The sequence below is a fragment of the Muscardinus avellanarius genome, assembly GCF_963383645.1.
Source record: "Muscardinus avellanarius genome assembly, chromosome: 6".
NCBI classification, from domain to species: Eukaryota; Metazoa; Chordata; class Mammalia; order Rodentia; family Gliridae; genus Muscardinus; species Muscardinus avellanarius.
This window is the reverse complement of record NC_137791.1, coordinates 46,363,990-46,383,521: the sequence shown is the minus strand read 5'-3', so window position 1 is coordinate 46,383,521 and position 19,532 is coordinate 46,363,990. Positions and strand designations below refer to the sequence as shown.

Below are 19,532 nucleotides of genomic sequence, written 5' to 3'. Positions count from 1 at the left end.
ACAGCTTTTTACCTGTTCTGGTATCTCTTCATTGTCCTGTTTGGTTTTGCTTATTTGTAGCTACGTTTGCATTCACTACTTTTACCTCCTCTTCTCCTTTATATGTTACCAGTTTCCTCTTTCCCTTTTCCACTCGGCCATTATGGAACAAAACTTTGTGCCCTTTATGTTGAATGTCTATAATTTTTTAACCAGGTGAACAGAATACTGTTTATAGTTTTTTCTAAGGAGAAAAATTAAGCTGCTTTTGTATACACATGACTCTCAACTAATTTGTTTTCCCTTTAGATCAATATTCACTTGAAGAAAGACTGAGATTCTCTAGTTCTCTTGTGTTTGCGGTTGTATATGTTTTGAGCAATCGATGTAATTTTTTAAGCCAGACGTGGTGGTGCACATTTGTAATCCCAGTACTTGGGAGGCTGAGACAGGAGGATCACAGGTTTGTGGCCAGCCTCAGCTGCTTAGTGAGGCCTTTGCAACTTAGTGAGAACCTGTTTTAAAATAAAGAATAAAAAATAAGGCTGGGGTGTATCTCTTAGGTAGAATGCCCCTGAGTTAAGTACCCCCTGACACCCCCAAAAAGTCATTTTTAGGAAAAAGTTAGATGGCAGCTCTCAAAATGTACATTTTGTATGTGCATATCTGTTCATTTTTAAATCATATTTTTGTAATTTCTTCTTATTCCTTTTTGTGCCGTCCTTCTCTCTTTGCTATTCCATCTTTTAGTGATCATATAATGTGATTTTATTCATGGATTCAATAAATATAGTATTTATATTCTTCTGTTACCTTAAGCTAAGAGTAATGCAAATTTGGCAATTTCATATAAAAAGACATTCTAACATAAAAAGAACAATTTTCTGAGTTTTCCTTTTAATATTTTCTCATTTTAAAATCTCTTTTCATCATACCTTTCCATACTTACATGCATATGAATTAAAAATAACAGTGAAGCTCACTAAGAGAATTCAGCGAGTTGCACTTATGCCTGAGAGCACTCATGCTAAGAGAGTGTGATCTTCAAGACATGCCCCAGGACAGGCTTGCCGTGACCTCGTGCCAAGGCTGTTGCGTGCCACAGATAGCGCTGCTGCCTCCAGACACCCTGGCCGGAATTGGATTTCTCTCTCACTGCATTTGCAGCAAGAGCTGCTGGTTAAGTTTAGCACAGATGAGAGTTTCATACACTTCATTACTTGCTATCTTGTGGTTGTAAACTGTATCCTCAATAAAGAAAGGTTTCAAAGTTTTTAATTCATAAAAAAATACTCATGTCTTTTTACTGTGAAAACAGACAGGCACCTAAGTACTATTTTAGTTCAGTATGATTTATTCATTGCCTATTTTTTTCACTTCAAGCACCTAACTTCTTAAAAACATTCTTATTCTCCACAGGTCTAAGAAAAGAATTCAACTCTCCTCAGTTCATGGGTTTTCAGAATTATGGCATGAATTTGACAGTTTTCTCCAAATGGCCCCATACATCAATTGTTTATTTCTTTACATTAAGAAATTTTTTTAATGGAAATGGTTGTGAAAGAGCTTTTCTCTATACTGTGTGTGCATTGCACCTCTGAGAAAAGATTTAAAGGTATCCTAAAACAAAACTGCAGAAGAAAAAACATTGTAACAAAAATACATCTTCAGCCCAGACTTCTATCCAAACTTTAGGCTTGTATATCACTTGACTATTTGATCTCTCCAGTTAAATGAAAACAGATGTCTCCAACTCACCACATCCAGAATGGTTCCTCCTCTTCCCTCAAACATCTTCATCCTCAGTCTTTCTGAACCAAGCTGACGGTACCTCTAGCACCTGTTGTTCAGGTCAGATAACATGAAATCCTCCTAAATTACTTATTTTTATGCCCACATCCAATCTGTAAGGAATTCCTGTTAGCCCTGCCTTGGAATTATACCTAAACCCAACCACTTCTACCCATCTCCCCGCTTCCACTCTGCCCCAAGTCATCTTTCTCCTAATATACAGGTCCCAAATTCCTTCTCCAGACAACTAAACTAGAAAATTTTTTAGATTATAGAAAAGTTGGAAGGTGTATTTGCTGTGAATTACACATTGAATCATGCTAATGTTTCCACAGTAAAATGTATTGATGCTAATTGAGAGGGAAATTATAGCAATTCAGAGATAATGCCATTATCTCTGAATATAAAAAGTATATATATTTCATAACTCCTAAAATTAATCCAAATAATTGTTACTTCATGCTTTTGTGATATAAAAATTGGCCTTTGTGAAATTGCACAATTTTTTTTTAAATACAAGGAAGATTTAAGGAACAACCTCTTAATACCTCCTAAAGGTATAAGCAAAGTATCACTGTCACTGAGGTGTTGTTCATCTATTACTCCTATAAAAGAAAGAACAAAACAACAACAACAAAAAAGTTATACAAACCTTCCGGTAAGTTATTAAATATAATAGTTATAATAACTATTTTAATTCAGAGCCTAAAACATTTATCTAAACCAACATTACTTAATTATCCAAGTGTGACAGCCTTATGAGGTCTCTTAAATCTAACATCTCTAAAGGTGACTGAAGCCCCTTCCAATAACCTTCCTTACTACTGGGAGATTGTTTCTTACATTCATGAAACTACAATTCTACCTTTGCCAGATACTCAGGAATAATGGGCAGTTGGTTGTTTTCTCCAGGTTCGTTCTCAATATATTTAGAGAAATACTCTCAGAAAATGCCTCAACTATTCCTTTAGGCTCAGGAATTTGTTTTGTTAATATTTTCATAGATACTGTTTTTCAAGTCAACCATTTTTGGCTGACTACTTGAATATTCTTAGTATTTCAAATCTGTCTCCAACAATGAAGTCCAAAGATACATAACAGTCAGATCTGACCTAGTGCTAATCATAAGGGGGTTTGTTTGTTAGGTTTTTTTTTTGGGGGGGGAGGTTTGGTTTTTTATTTTTTTTCAGGGCTGGGGATGGAACCCAGAGGCATTCAACCTCAGAGCTACACCCCCTGCCCAATTTTTTATTATTTATTTTGAAACAGGGTCTCATTGAGTTGCAGAGGGCCTCACTAAGTAGCTGAGGCTGTCCAAGAACCGCAATCCTCCAGTCTCAGCCTCCCAAATGCTGGGATTACTAGCGTGCGCCACCACACCCGGCTAGTTTGTTTGTTTTTACATGTTTATAATCTAAGTTATTTCCCTCTGTTGCCAAGAATGTTATGTGAGGATTTACACACAGCTATTTAACACTAGATATTTTTTTCCTCAAATAGTCACACAGTGCCTGATACATAGAAGATACTAATAAACATTTGTTGAATGGAGGGAAATGTAGCTTTACTGTGGATTATCTTTCTTTCATTTCAAGTCATCCTTCATATGCTTGGACTTGCTAAATTTCACTTGTTGGTTCTGATAGTCCTTTTCCAAATGATCAGGATATGATCTTTTTCTTATTCTGATACAACTTAATTTGGCTATTGGTAGTAGAAAACTTCTAGTGTACTTCTAAATTTTAAACATGTTGTTAAAAAATAGTGAACAGCATAAAAGGGAAATATAAAAACAGGGTGAAGCATTTGGATCTGAGGATGTTTTAGCTACTTCTAAGGAGAGATTACACTGAATCAGAGACCTAATTTTGACTCACTTCTATCTACTATTTATGAGTTTTGTGACTTTGAACAGTTACACTGCTTTCTGCCTCAACTTCCTCATCTGTAAAATGAAGGTATATTCCTTGTCTTCCTTCTCATAGAATGGTTTCAAGGATCAGAGATAATGCAAATGAAAATTAGGGGAATAATAAATTTTTATGAAACATAGAAGATTATTAACTCTTTTTATTTACTGTAAAAACTATAATGGGGATATATTATATAATATATACTTAGGGAAATAGCTGTTCATGTGTTATGAAATATTAAGTACATATTTTTAAAATAAATCTAATTTGAGGGGCCATGAGTTTTTTAGGTTAATGTGATTAGAAATGTAACCAGATGTATTTGTAAGGCTAATTCTATAGGAGTAGCATTAAAGTTCCCTGATAAAGCATGGAATTTTTGTATTTCATAGTGGGACAGACCAGTGCCTATGAACGTGTATTTCAGTAGCTCTATGAAATATTTGGGATTGTATGCCCCTAAAAGTTCTGAGGTCAATACATTTGAAAGATCCTTGGTTTATCCAACTTAAATAGGTATGTTAGTTGTGAGGCTGCTCAAATTTTTAATGCAGTAATGGTCATTGCAATTCCCTTAGAAAGGCTTAATATAAGCATTATTTACCAAGTGGATTTAACCATAGGATTATTTAACTCCTTGGATTAGAGTTCATTGCAACTGATTTCAGATCAGGCTGGGGTGAACTAAGATATATGGAGACCATGCTCCACAAAACACAGTAGCCCTTACTAATTAGCTCTCATTGCATGGTTTGGGGGAAATTAGTGGGGGGGAAGGATCAGTAATAATAGAATCCTATGAATCACATTCTCCTCTGCAGAAGAGTGAAATTTGTGTTTACAAAAGTATCCTTGGGAGATTCTGATTCTTAAACATGTCAGTTTTATTTTGTACATACTGGTTTTTAAAATGTCAATAAATTTTAGTAACTTCTATTTTTAACCTTTTAAGTGTTTCTTTACAACTATATCTGTCAGAAATGTCAGTTTTAGCTAGGATACTCAAATCCCTACAAAGAATATAATATCACTTGGATGCAAGGAGACCTTCCCCCCTCCCCCTCAAAGCGTTAGATGCCTATTTGAACCAGAAGAACCTAGGATACTTAAGATGTAGATACCTAATACCTATGGAAAATTTACTGAGTCAAACTTTCTGGGGAAAGTACATAGTCTTTAATGTACATACAAATCATATGGGTCTGGGGTAGGACCGGAGAGCCTGTGTTCTAACAAACTCACAGGCAATGCTGTTCCTATAGGTAGCAGGGTTCTCTAAACCATAATGGCAGCTCTGATCCACAGAACCATATCTTAGACAGAGACAGAGTTAGCCAGAGGTAGGATTTTTAAAAATACAGCAGTTGTGCCTAGGCATGTAAAAGGAAAGGTGTTACAGATCCAGGATTAAAGAGGAATGTAATTGATATGCATCAGGTGCTCTTTTGAGTGGCCATATCAGAGAGCCATCCTGCCCACTACTATGTTATTATAAAACAAGAGGATGCCTTGAAAGTATCAAGCAGGCAGAGGAAAGCCATTTCCTTTCTACTGATTGCTTCTATGCTGCACGATATTCTGAGGTTTTTCCTTCTCCTTTCCCTTCTAAGGATTTTACGGTTTGTGGCTAGTTTGATCCCATTGTTCTTAGTCCTGGGAATATTATGTTTTCCTTTTCTGATTCTATGTGGTGATGAGTAGAAAGATTGTTTCTGCTGGGAGGTGAAAAGGTCCCCGAACTAGTTTGAGGCCCAGAGAGACCCTTCTGTGCCTGCCATCTCCCTGGAGATGGAATTTCTGCCAGTGTCTTGAAAGAGTGAGATATTGGTGCCTCTAGGTCAGGATCTGGTGCTGTGAATTCTGAAAGATTTTAAGATTTTGATTTATATTTTAATTGGATCCTATGGTAACTGGTAAGGAAAAAATAGTTCTCTCCAGAAAGTATAAATTGAGTTCTTGGTGAAGGTGACAAGAGTCAGAAATCAAATATTTTTTAAGTTACATGCACAATTGTCTGTAATTTATAATTTAAAATATTGTATCCACAGCCACTCTGTGATTTGGGGCATATTATTAAATTTCCCTATGTCTTTATTTCCTCATCTGTAATTCAGGGATAATAATAGTATACCTCAGTGGGTGGCTGTGTGCATTAGATGGGATGGTGCATATAACACTCTTAAGGTGGTGCTTGATACATAAGAACTTAATACATATTACCTATTACTACTATTGATGCTGAATTCATTTGTATAGTAATGATACCATTTCCTAATCAATTCATGAAAATGACAACCTTGTGTGGTAGTTCTCAGTTTATACTTTTCTGATGCTTTGTATTATGATTCATTACAATTTTAATGTTATTTTTGATTAACAATATCTTTTTGAAACAATTCATTTGCACGGGTGAGCTATTAAGTGAACAGAGAAAATAAAACTAGAAATTTGCTACTTTGTATTTCCTTTGTTTCTTACCAAATAATTGGAATGCTTGTTTCATTTATGTGTTTAGTATCAAATTAAACCATTGATGTAAATACAGATGGCATCACACTTCAGCTTCTTGGCTATGAAAATAATGACAGTTGCCTTCTCGGAGATCAGTCTGTCCAGATGGGAAACTTACATGACAGGTCTGATAAATTTCAAAAATCAAAGGTTCCTTTCTTTATATAGAATCTTTTGGTGAGTGTGTTGACAACTGTCCCCTACAGTTGATTGTAGGTGGGCTTCTATTCTTCCTGCCTTCAGAAAGTGGTAGGACTCAGTCCTGCAGAGCCTAACCCTTGAGGCTTCAAAAGGGAAGAAGGACAAACTGCTACACCCCCAACCCATTTTACAAATGTTTGTTTGGAAACATCATCTCACTAAGTTGCTGAGAGTCCTGCTAAGTTGCTGAGGCTGGCCTCAAACCTATGATCCTCCTGCCTTCACCTCCCAAGGATCTGGATTACAGGCATGCACCACCACGGCCAGATGTCCTCCTGATCTGGAAAAGTTGTGCTACCATCATATGGCCGTGCTTAGAAATGACCACTTTTTAAATATTCTCTTCTTCCACAATTTCTCCAGGTAGTGTTCTCAGTTGTTCTGAAACTTCATAAAAGGTGCATACAAAACAAGAGCAAGAGGTGTGCCACAAAGGCCGGGCTCACTACTGAATGACTGTGTCTGTGTCCCACCTTCCACCAGAGATTTAATTTTTCCACTTCTGCTCATTCCTCTCAGCCCGGTGTCCTTTGAACCTTGTAGATTCTTCCTATAGGATTAAAAAATTGGCAAGTAAGGTCTTACTTCTTTGGGGCCGGGCAACCCTTTTATTGTTAGTAATGAACAGATAGCTAAAAATGTTCTTTAATGTGGTTAAGGAAATTGCAGGAACTTATTTCCAGTCTTTTTTATTTTCTGCTCTCCACTACACATGTTCTGCATCAGAAGAAAGAGAGGGGGGAAGGAGGGGGGAGGGGAGGGGGGAGAGGAGGACAACCTCATAGACCCCGCCATTCACCCCTACCCTCCAGCCTGCACACTCTTAAAATCTCCAGGTTTTTCCACCAAAAGAGCCTTCAGAACATAAAGATAGTTACAGATGAACTTTTTTCTTCAGTGAACTAACCCTTATGCAGAGGAAGAATGTAAAACACCATTATCTTTGATCTTTTACTCCAGCAACAAATGCCAGAAGTGACCTGGGGAATGTCACACAAACTACCTTGGAACAGAAACTGAATTCACAAATCTACCTTTAACAAGTAATGCTTCCAGTTTGCTGTCATCGCCTCTGCAAGCAGATGAACAATGGAATCGATATATGATTATATTTATGTTTACTTCTCTGTGCTTGCTCTTAAGGTTTTCTGGGTAAAAATATACAATTAACTATTTGAGAAACCTCGTTTGTGAACATAGGTTACGTATTAATACTATCACATCCCTAGAGAAAATGTATTTAGAAGAAAGGGCTAGGTCAGAGTTTCCCACAAGAAGTCTTCTTGTGGCTGTTTTCTCCCTGGCCCGGAGCTCCTCACCACTGTTAATGCTGTGCTCCTCGACCCAGTCCAACTGTGTGTTTATCCCATGGTTCTCTTGCTTCAGGACCTGCACCCTCCCTTTCTTTTAGTTATGCAGAAGGTTGTAAGAAGCAACAGGCAAGGATAGTTTTCGGTGTGTGAAAATGTTTAGGAAATGGCTAAAAGCACGTGAGCATTCTCTGTTTTTCTAGTCATAAGTGCCCTGTGACATCCACTCTCATCTTCTGCCTGTTCATTCTCCAAGCTGCCGCAGAACAGTAATTTCAGCCTCCAGACCTGATCTTCTTCCTCCTCTGTTAAAACTCTTCAGAGCTTCCCGATTTCTGCCAAGATAAAGCCCCAAATATTAACAGGGCTTTGAAGGGCCCTGCACCGTCTCCCTGCATCTCACATTTCTTTCGGCGCTTCTTCCCGCGGCAGCCTGCCTCCTCACCTGCCTCCTCACTGCAAGCCCCACAGCCCATCACCTTTGGGGGCCTGAGCCCACAGTGCCTCATCCCTCGGGTGTTAGTGTAAGCCTGCCTCACCTCTCCGAACATGCAGGACCTCTGTCCTCGTGCTCCCTTAGCCAGCTCTTCACTCCCCAAACCCACAGTCCAGTGCATCTTCTTGGAAACATCTATTAGTTGGGGAAATTGTTAAATGTCTGTCTTCACCCCTAGCCTGTGGATCCCAGGAAGGCCGGGGCATGTCCATCGCTTCACAACAAGCTCTGAGCCTGGAGCCTCGGGAGCAGCCGACGCCCAGTGTCTACAAACGATCACATAGATGAGTAGAAAGCAGGAAGATGGATGGAGGGACTGTACTGCTAGCATTTCTCTTACCTTTTTTTTAATCTCTAAAGTTATACCATTCTGATTCTAAAAATTACTAGCTCAACTACAGAGAATATCGGATGCATTTTTGGTCAAATTTGCATATTGTGTTATAAATTGAATATTAGTGAAAATGTGAGGCAGGAAAGAATAATTAGAGGAATTAGGTATCAGTGTCCATTTAGAATTAAAAATGTTAAGTGAAGTTAGTCATGGAAAAATAATTTGAGTGATATTAACTCAACAATATACAAGAAAAAAAAGACTAGAAGAGAAAGTGATAAGGAATACACCAAATGCTAAGAGTGGTGGCCTAAGTGTTGGAAATGAATGCAATGCCTTTTAAATTCTATTTTCAAGCAAGTCTAGTTATTTATTTTAATTCACTGTTGATTTAAATAGTTTCTTTGAATAAAAAAAATTGTTTGGATTTCACACAGCTCAGCTTCGCAGCCTCACATATAATAACATGTGTCCAAACTATTCAAAGTTCTCTTTGAGCTAGCAAAATACAAATCACAGATACGTGGTTGCAATGTAGGTGTGTTTGGGAAGAACCCTCTTCTTAAGATCTTATAGGAAAATTGTCCTTTATATTTGAAGTTTTACTCTTCACAAATAATGCTAAAAGTGTAGAATTACAAAAGACAAATGACACATGAAAAAGCATTACATTCATTTCCAGCACTTAGGCCACCGCTATTAGCATGTTGGTGTAGTCTTTATCACTTTTTCTTCTAGTCTTTTTTTGTATATTGTTGAGATAAGTTAATATCACTCAAATTATTTTTCCATGACTGACTTCACTTAATATTTTTTCCATAAACTATAAAATATACCAGGGAGTGAGTCTGTAGCTCCTCTTGGCACCTCAGGGGGATGCGCTTAGTAATTCATACCAGCAGTGTGAGGAAGGAGTAGTAGTTAAGAATTCTGGCAGGGATACGAAGCACAGCACACGGAATTGTGAGGACTAATGGCTGTGAGAATATAGAGTCTCTAAGCGCCTTGGGCTCTGTCCCACTGAATTGCAGTGAACTTGTGCAGGGCACGGTCATCTGCTGATAAATAGTTCTTGGAAGCCAGGTGCCTACGAGTTAATGAACCATCTGAGGCTTTGCAGGCTGTTAGATGACTCATTCTCTGGGCTGCTCTTTCCTTCTCTATGATCTCATCCCTCTCATTTTCTTCAGCCTTGTCCTACTGTGCTTTTCCATTTGTCAGCATCATCCAGCCGCTGTGAGCTCTTTTCTCTGTATGTCCCAAGCACTTCCTTTTACTTGCTACCTGAAACGCTCCCTCTCAGTGTAAGTGGTGCTTCCCAGAGAGGACCCCCTTGATCTCCTTTGATAAAGCAGGCCCCTTGCCAGGACACCTGTGTGTAATCCAACACCTTCTGCATCGATGGCAAGATTATTTGCCATTTGATGGTCCTTCATGTGGGAAAGAAAAGAGGACTCCGAAAACCATCATAGCACCTCTAAAGTATGGTACTCCAAGAGCTGAGCTATTACATTTCAGAGATCATTTATATAAGTTACAACAGGAGAAGAAAACAAAAGCATGATTGTCCTCTAGTGTTTTTATAACATTCTCTATGTCGTAAGAAATGACACATACTTGCCTACAACTTCGTAATGTTTCTAGCAAATCATTGGAGGTGCCCCCCCCCTCTTAGAGCCCCAAATGAAGAAGGGAAAGCTGTGTTTGGATGTCATTGCATTCATCATGGGCATGTAAAAGAGGGGAGGCAGGTGTCCTCACATCCAGGGTGTCAGTGTTTGCTTCTCGAGTTTGTCTCTCTTCTAGCTTCTCCATCCCTATCCAGCTGGGTATATGAAAATACGTGTTGCAAGAGGATGAAACTTCACTATTCTTATTTTTGAAACAAAAAGAAAAAAAACTGGAAGTAATAAGCTAAAAACAATTAGTGACAGAATATGAGATTGTTCCTGGACATGCATACCTATATAGCCAGTACTTGGGAGGTTGAGACAAGAGGATTGCAGGGTCAAGGCCGCCTCAGCAACTTAGTGAGACCCTGTTTCAAAATTAAATATAAAATTGGGCTGAGGGTGTAGTTCAGAAGGCAGAATGCCCCTGGTTCAATACCCTAGTGCCAAAAGGAAAAAGAAAAGAAAAAGAAAAAAAATCATGTGATAGTCGATTTTTAAAATCTTGCTAAAAATAATAGAAGCATTACTGAAAAAGGAGTTCTTCTGGTTGATGTCTATTTCATGATGTTCTAAATGTTTTACTCCCTACCTTATAAAAATAGAGCTAGATAATTGAAGTTCTGGCAAAGAGAAGGGAGTATTCACTGGCCTTGAGCCAAGAATTCCCATCCACCACCAACATTCCCAACCTAGTTGTCCTCTATAACATCTTTTGGAATTTTTCCTTCCTAGCCCTTATCAAAGTTTAGAATACAGTGGTCATTTAACTCCATGTTTAATATCTTAAAGCTGCATGAGATTTACATCTTCGTGGGGCTTGTTCACCTGCTTACCATCTCCTTTGGTGCCTACTACAGTGCTTGACATTTGTTTGGGAATCAAATCTACATTGAATAAATGAATGAATTAATGATTTAAATGAATCAATTGTTTAAGTGGATTCTTAAGCTCTTTTCTGCCTATGTCATTTGAAGAAGAGTGTTGACAAAGTACCTGGGTTTCTGACCAAATCTTTTGAATTTACTCAGTAAACATTTACTGAGTACCTGTCACCAGGTCAAGCCCTCAAAACACCAAATGGGAAAGATGTGATTGATGCCCTCCAGGACTCAGAGACTAGCAGGGGGACGGACACATGTGTGTAAATAACTGCAGTTCTTTACGCAAGTGTGCAACAGAGGTGTGTAAACGTGAGCACTGGGGGATAAGGGGGAAGAATTTAATTCTGCCTAGGGCATGGAAGTTTTCACAGAGGTGGTGATATTTACACTGGGTCTGGGAGGAAGAAGGGAAGTTTGACAGGGCAATTAGCAGGAAAGAGAGAGGTCAGAGACGTGAACATGGATGGCATGTTTGGACAGAATTGTGTACTTTGGTGGGGTGGATTGTAAATGCTGCACCAAGAAGACTGGATAAAGAGCCTGGAAACCTGCTTAAGTGGAAAAGGTTGTAAAAATGAAGCACCTCAGTGTGCAGAAGTGATGGGGGAATGGGCGCTGTGGTTAGGAAACAAACCAGGCCCTGCAAAGCCAGGCATCTTCAGCAACAGCAGCCTTAATATAAGTTCACAGCAGTATCTTTCATAGCAGTCAATTTTATTTTTTTATTTTTTTAATTGGTGCACTGTATTCATACATCATAGTGGGATACAAACTTTTGTAGACATACATGCACACAACGCCCAGTCAGCCCCCACCCGATCCCCACCCCATTCTCTCCCCATCCCTCCCTCCCATGTTTGGCTTAGTGGTTGACATCTAGTATTATAGCAATTTATCCAAAATTAAAAATGATAATCTCACATAACAGTTTCATTTGTCTGATACCAAGCTTTTGATGACTTAAAGATAACATTTCAATATTTCTTTTTACTTTCTTTCTTACCAGAGAATATTTTTTTCCTATTTTTTTAGGTGAAACTATCATATATTTATATATTTATTTTTCAGAAAAAAAATCTATCCTAATATGGAAAATGGACTCTAGATACCCACAACGATCTTGAAAAAGAACAAAGCTAGAAGATATATATTTTCTGATTTCAAACCATATAAAGCTACAATAATTGAAACAGTGTAGTACTATTCTAAAGGCAGATATATAAACCATTGGAGTTAAATAAAAGCCTAGAGCTAAATTCTTCCCTATATTGTCAAGTTATTTTTGACAAGATTTCCACGAACATTTGGTGGTGGAAATAATAATCTTTTAACTAAATATTGTTGAAACATAATAATTACATGGAAAAGAATAAAGTTGGACCCTTACCTAATCCCATATATAAATATTAACTCAAAATAGATAAAAGACCTAAATATAAATCTTAAGACTATAAGCTTTTAGGAAAAAATCTGGGTCATAAAACCTCACAACATTGAAATTGGCAGTGATTTCTTGGATATGATTTCAATGGCACAGGCAACAGAAGAGTATACAAACTCCCTAAAAAATAAAAAAAAATATTGTATATCCAAAGACAATGTAAACAGAGTTAAAAGTTACTAATAGAATGGGATAAAATATTTCCAAATGCTATATCTGAAGGTATATTAATATTCCAACTAGAAATCCTAAAAATTAACAACAATAAAGGCAAACAATACCATTTAGAGATAGGTAAAAGACTAACATAAATAATGAATCTCCACAGATAACCAATCTTAGTTGTCTGTTGGATGGAAAATCTTGTTTCTCAAGTTCTGGAGTGTGTTACCTATTTCTTCTTTGTAGTTAATCTCTTTGAGTATTTTCTCTAGTGCTGGTTTTGAAGATATAAATTCCTTCAGTTTCTGTTTGTCATGGAAGCTTCTTATTTCTCCATCTAATTTGATAGAAAGTTTTGCTGGGTAGGAAATTTTTGGCTGGAAGTTGTTTTCTTTCAGAGTTTGGAATATGTTAATCCAAGCCCTTCTGGCTCTCATGACTTGGTTTGGGAAGTCTGGAGTGATTCTAATTGGTTTGCCTCTGAATGTCACTTGGCCCTTTGCTTTTGTTGCCTTTAAGATTCTCTGCTTGGCTTCCACATTGGTCATTTTGACAATTATGTGGCGTGGGGATCCTCTTCTCCGATCCTGTCTAAAGGGAGTTCTATAAGTTTCCTGGATCTGTGTATCAACCTCTTGCTCTATGTTTGGAAAATTTTCTGCTATTACTTCCTTGAAGAGCTTGTTGATCCCTTTGGTTTCACTTTCTTTTCCCTCCTCTATTCCAATTATTCTTAGGTTAGCTCTCTTAAAATGGGCTCATATTTCTTCAATATCAGATTCCTGCTGTCAAATATTTTTTCCTAGATTAGAAACTATGCATTCATTTTTGGAATTATCATCTTCTAAGAGCGAGATTCTGTTCTCCATGTAGTCTAATCGGTTGTTTGTGCTTTGAATTGAGGCCTTTACTTCATTAATTGCATCCTTTATCTCTTTTTGGCTCTCTCTGAGTTCTTTTCGAAGCACCTCTATTATTTCTACAGTTATTTTCCTGATTTGATCTTCTAGAAATCTCTGATTTTCTGTTTTATCGGGTTCTGATGTTGTGGAGTTGTGGGCATTCATTGCTCCAGTGTTATTCCTCTTTCCCATGATTTCGGAAGTTTGTGCCTTCTCTGGGTTCTTCCCTTGGGTCACTATGGCTTCACTTAAGGTGCTCTGGATCTCGAGTCAGTAGTATCTCAGACCCCACTACTCCTTTACTGGGTGTCGCACAGAGTCTCCGACCCAGAGAGTCGATGGAGGCTGCTTTAGACTGTGGGGGGGGGGTGCCAGGTTGCAAGTTCTCCTATGGTGTGATATCTCTGCCACCGCCCCTCCCCCACTGGGTCTAGTCCCAGGGAGTACAGTACTGGGATTTCTCCTCTGTGGCCCGCAATTTGACTCGCTGTTCTTGAGTTCGCAGATGTAGCTGTACTGGACTCATTGAATTCGCTGCTGCTGCCGCTGGTGGCAATATGGCGCTGCTGCTACGCCCTCGGCCGTGAGGCTGGAGTATTTCTTCTTGGTTTTGATTTCCACTCTGAATCCCTGCAGCGTGTGCTGAGCTCAGCCACTGGGAGCTTTAGATTTTACCTGCGGCGAGAAATCCCGCCTGGCTGTTCTGCAGCGGCTCACCTCGGCTTGCTGTAGCCGTCCGGTGAAGTCGTCGCTGCCGCCGGCAGTATGGCGCTGCTGCCGCGGACTCGGGCATGAGGCCAGTGTATCTCCTCTGTGGCTCTGAGCTCTGTTCTCAGTCCGCTTTCTCTCTGGAGCCTGGTGATTTTTTTGTTTGTCTGGTGATGGTGTTTTCTGGCTATGAAAGGCGCTGATTTTTTGGTAATGGAGATTAGTTGTTAGCGGGGCTCTTAAGCCCCGCTTTTCTCGGTCGCCATCTTCCCGGAAGTCCAGCAGTCAATTTTAGAAATGCACATAAATATTTTGCTAGAAATTGAATGTTTGTTAATTTATCTTTATTTTGAGTTTTAGAAGCTTTTTAAAACTATCTTTTTTTTTATGGTACTGGGGTTTCTGGAAACCCTTCTACCTCCAGGCTACACTTCCGGACCTATTTTATACTCTTTTTATTTGGAAACAGGGTCTCTTAAGCCAGCGCGGCTGGCAATCCTCCTGTCCCGAACCTGCGCGATCCTCCTGTCTCCGCCTCCCAAGCGCGAGGATTACAAGCTTGCGCCACCACGTCCGGCTGAAAACTATCTTTTAATACAGCATGAATCACTGCAGAACAAACTTCATGAATCTTCATGTGAAATGTGATTGAATATTTTGGATGCCTCCAGTTGAATGAAGTGCCCATGTCTTTTCCTCTGCCCTTTGATAAAAGTAATACTTTATATCAATACCTTATTTAATTTTTTTTGCAGTTCCACGACAGCCTTCAAATGACTTGTTTGAAATATTTGAAATAGAAAGAGGAGTCAGTGCCGATGATGAAGCAAAGGATGATCCAGGTAGATACCATTGTGTTTCTTTATTATTTCATTCCATTTCAGAACTTTTCAATTATTGATTTTTCAGTCCCATCTGGGAAAATTATATATCTTATTTTCTTGCTTTTTATAACTCACTCAGTTAAATCAGCTCAGTAAAAATAATTATGAACCATCACTTCTCTTTTTTAAATAAATTACAGGGTTTGAATTGAGAGAAGGAAATCATATTTTATAAGGACAATGTAACAAGGTCATGATTTGGCAGCACTCGTGTGTTCTGTTTTGCAGCTGGTTGTGCAGGCAAAATTGTGCTGAGAGAGGGCTCCTGAAGTCGTAGTTTCCTTTCACTCTCATGGACAGAGGTTCGGGTGGAGTACTAAGTGTAGATAAGAGAAAGCACTTGTGCAGATCCCCAGGTCTACCGATTCACCTGTCCATTGTTGAGTTTGGGGTCTCATTCCCTTGTAGGTGTCCTGGTACACAGCTGCAACTTTGACCACGGACTTTGTGGATGGATCAGGGAAAAAGACAATGACTTACACTGGGAACCAGTCAGAGACCCAGCAGGTAAAAAACATGTCCTCTAACCCTTCCAGGTACACAGTCCATGCTGATCCTGTCTGCCTATCAAGTGTACTGCAACACATCTCTGTGTTTACACATGCCCAGTATTTAAACTCCATGTGCTTAGCTTTAAAGTGAGCCAGAGTTCAGTAACTACTATATTATGAAACACAGGTAGTTAATTAGAAGACCAGCTAGTTTCCTTCTCAAAAATCTTGGTAAATAAAACATTTAGGTTCATTCTAGAATATAACTTTTAACCTATTTATAGTGCCTCATTTCCGGGGGGAAAAACGAAATAATATAGTGGCATATGAGCTAGAGTAATGGTCTCTGCTTGTTTTCTCAATTATATCCCTTAAAATATTTTAAAATGATTTGAGTGGTGGAGAAGGAAACAATGGGTACTTCTAAGTTAGGTACTGAAGAAAAGAGTTATAAATTACCACCACTTATTCTGTAAGAGTGGGTTTAAGGTAGGTGGATTTAGACTTAGTCCCTTGAAAGCTAATAGTCATTTAAATTGCACAACTCTTCTTTATCTAAAGTTTCAGGGCTTACAAGATGTTTTGTCTTCTAGTTTCAGGAAGCAAAGCTACAGCCACATATTGTTCTTTTTTTTCCCCCTCAGTAATTGTCTTTTATGAGTGAAACAAACTTAATGGAAGGGTGAGGAGTTGAGTTTCTTTGTTTTGTTTTATTTTTGTACTACTGATTCTAGATTCTAAGAATAAAAGATGCAAGATATGAAGAAAGTGTGTTATTTAGTTTATTGTGGCAGCCTAGTTCTTAAGTACTGTAACAGATATATAGATAAAGCACAAAACTCACAGCAGTTACTTGAGACTTGAGCTCCTCCCCGCTGAAGCAGACAGATCAGCTGGGGCTTGTTAATGTGCAACTTTTGATGCATTTCTAACAGGTGCCCTGGGGGTACTTATGTTGTTGGTCTTCAGTATACATTTTGAGTGGCAAGGCATTATGAAAAAAGTCCAAAAAGTATACTAATTATATTTCTCAAGATTGAATTATAACAGAAATATTTTAAAATAAAAATTTGAAAAAAATGTTTAAGAATATGAAGTTAATAAATCCAACTAGATTTTTAATTTCTTTCAGTTATAAAAATGAATTGTGTCATGCCTCACATAGTATACTCACTTATTCTCTTTTTGGATTTACTATCACTCATTTAAGATTAACTATAAGCTGGAAATGGTGGTGCATACTTGTAATCTCAGCGTTTGGGAGGCTGAGACAGGAGGCTCGTGGTCCGCGGATAGCCTCAGCTACTTAATGAGGCCCTTTTTCAATTCAGTGAGACCCTGTTTCAAAAGTAAATGAATAAAAAATAGGGCTTGGGGTGTATCTTGGAGGTATTATCATAGGAATCTGTAAAGAAAGAATCCAACAGATACTGAATACTCACTACAGTGTCAACCCATTCAGCATCTCATTAACTTTATTTAATCGACTTACCCACCCCATGAAGAAGGTTATATTATCTTTATTTCACAGAGGAAATATTGATAGAGGTCACATAAGTTACCTAAACCCCCAAATGAATAGTGGAGTGGAGTGTCAAGCCCAGCTCCTGTGACTTTATGGCCAGTTCTCTCCACACGACACATGCAGCCCCCTGGGCAGTTCAGTGCTCAGAACCTCTGCAGCATTATTCTGATGTTTTCACTCTCCCATAGTCCGGCCTCCGCTGTAGTGATGTGGTCATGTGCATTATCTGACTTAGCAGCTCACAGACCTATGATTGCTAACCTGGAAGTTTCTGGAGAAGGAAGCATCTTTGGCAGTCATGATTGATAGAATCCGGAAATAAGTAAGATGCAGTGAGGAGAGTAATTCATGCTACACTCAGAAGTCACCGTATTTCTGTGTAGACAGTCTAAATTTGTAGGCTATGTAAAACAGACCAAACTGATTTTTAGAATTTAAACACTAAAACCAATTTAGTACTTTTTAAAATTATTTATCACATTTGTATATTTTTACATTTGTGACCCAAATTCCTCTTGTCCTATGATAGAAAAATGAAAAGAGGGTTAGAAATGAGAATAGCATATAAGAAACATTTAAAACAACACTGGCCATGTTAGTAGGAAATGAAGGGAGGGGAAGTGACAGCCATTTGGGTGACTGGATGACTCCTGATGATTGGCTTTGGCCCTAGAGGAGGTTTTTCTAAGGTTGGGCCATGTTTTTACCAATAACTTGGAAAAATGGCATGTTGAACATAGATGCTGAAGACAAACTAATCCAACTGTGGTTGATTCAAAGCTGGAGAAGGTGATTGTGTGTGATGGCATAAACAGCACCTAAAACAGAAGGTTAATGTAAAATGTAATAGGACTAAACACAAAGCATGGCTCATGGCCAGAAGGCAACCTTACAGCTGTGAGTCAGGAAAGATGTCACTGAGCACTAGATGTGAAAGATTTTGGAGTTGTAGTGGATAATTAAATCAGTATGAGGGAATCTTGACATTGCTTTCAAAAAGATGGGTTATTTCCACAGAAATACAGTGCTTTTCCAGAATAGAAAATATGCTGTGATTAATCCACTTTTAAGGATTCTTTTTGGTCTGAGATGAAGAGAGTTAAATGTAAGTCACTCAGAAGAGAATGGCGTGGATAGAAAAGTGTCTTGACCCTTGTGTAGAAGAAAATGTGTAGAAAAAAACAGAATGGTTAGCCTAGAGAAGTAACGAGCAGGGCTGTTGTTCAAATTATCAACCCGGGGTTAGAGTTGTTCTCTTTGACCATGAGAGGGTGAGAAGTCAGATCAATGACTGATGAATTTGCTTCACTCTCAGGACTTTTGGCAGAGCTGTCTCAAAGGAGAGCAGGCTGACGTGGAAGGGGAGAGCTCTTTGTTGGAGGACTTGACTGGGTGGCACATGGCAAGATGTAAAAAGCCTCCAGCATCAGATAAAGGGGTTGAAAAACTCTTAGCAGCTGTGTGAGCCTCTGGTTCAGAATGGAACGCTCCAGGAAATCAGTGGACAGGCTTCTAGCTTGGAAAAGAGAACGGAAGACTAAAGTAAAGTAGAGAGTTGGAAGAATGGGTGGGAGTGCATGGCCAGAGTCAGGATGGAGCCACAGAATCTACTTTTAGAATATGGTGGAGAATTCTAATCATATCCTGATGAGGTTACACCAATAAAGCTGACCTTTAATGCCTAATTTTTTTTCCTTCTAGGAAATTCTGGGATAAATGTGGAGGGTTAGGTGGAGTGTGTGTGTGTGTGTGTGTGTGTGTGTGTGTGTGTGTGTGTGTATTCTCCTGTGTATCATATATGAAGACCAGAGAATACAAGCAATTTAATAACTAATTTTTATGTATAATACTAATTACCAAATGTGTATACATTTCTATTTAGAATATCCCATTTGTAAAAATATATATGTTTAGCCGGGCATGGTGGCGCACTCTTGTAATCCCCACGCTTGGGAGGTGGAGACAGGAGGATTGCGTAGGTTCGAAGCCGCTGGCTTAAGAGACCCTGTTTCCAAATTTTAAAAAGTATAAAATAGGTCTGGTAGTGTAGCCCGGAGGTAGAAGGGCTTCCAGGAACCCCAGTACCATTAAAAATAAATAAAAATAAAAAATAAAAATAAAAATACATATGTTGAATTTCTAGGTATGAATGATTTTAATGGTGTGTATTACATATCCAAGATACAGATTTGCAAATTTTGGGGGGTTTTTAGTTTGTGTGTGTGTGTGTGTGTGTGTGTGTGTGTGTGTGTGTGTGGTACTAGGGATTGAAACCAGGGTTTTTCTACCTCTGAGTTACACCCCCAGCCCTATTTTATTTTTTAATTTTG

At 38.6% G+C, this 19,532-nt stretch overlaps 1 protein-coding gene across 3 annotated transcripts in view; it reads left to right on the top strand.

Moving 5' to 3' along the window:
• The window catches only part of NPNT (nephronectin), a gene marked incomplete at its 3' end in the record, with an annotated part of 79,034 nt that overhangs the window by 52,777 nt on the left and 6,725 nt on the right, over positions 1-19,532 (top strand). For 2 of the 3 annotated variants that reach the window (XM_080696991.1, XM_080696992.1), the window contains 2 exons: positions 15,058-15,144; positions 15,595-15,693. In XM_080696991.1, coding sequence (XP_080553117.1) covers positions 15,058-15,144; positions 15,595-15,693 — 186 coding nt within the window. The remainder of the gene's footprint in view (positions 1-15,057; positions 15,145-15,594; positions 15,694-19,532) is intronic. The other variant, XM_080696993.1, reaches the window with a different exon arrangement.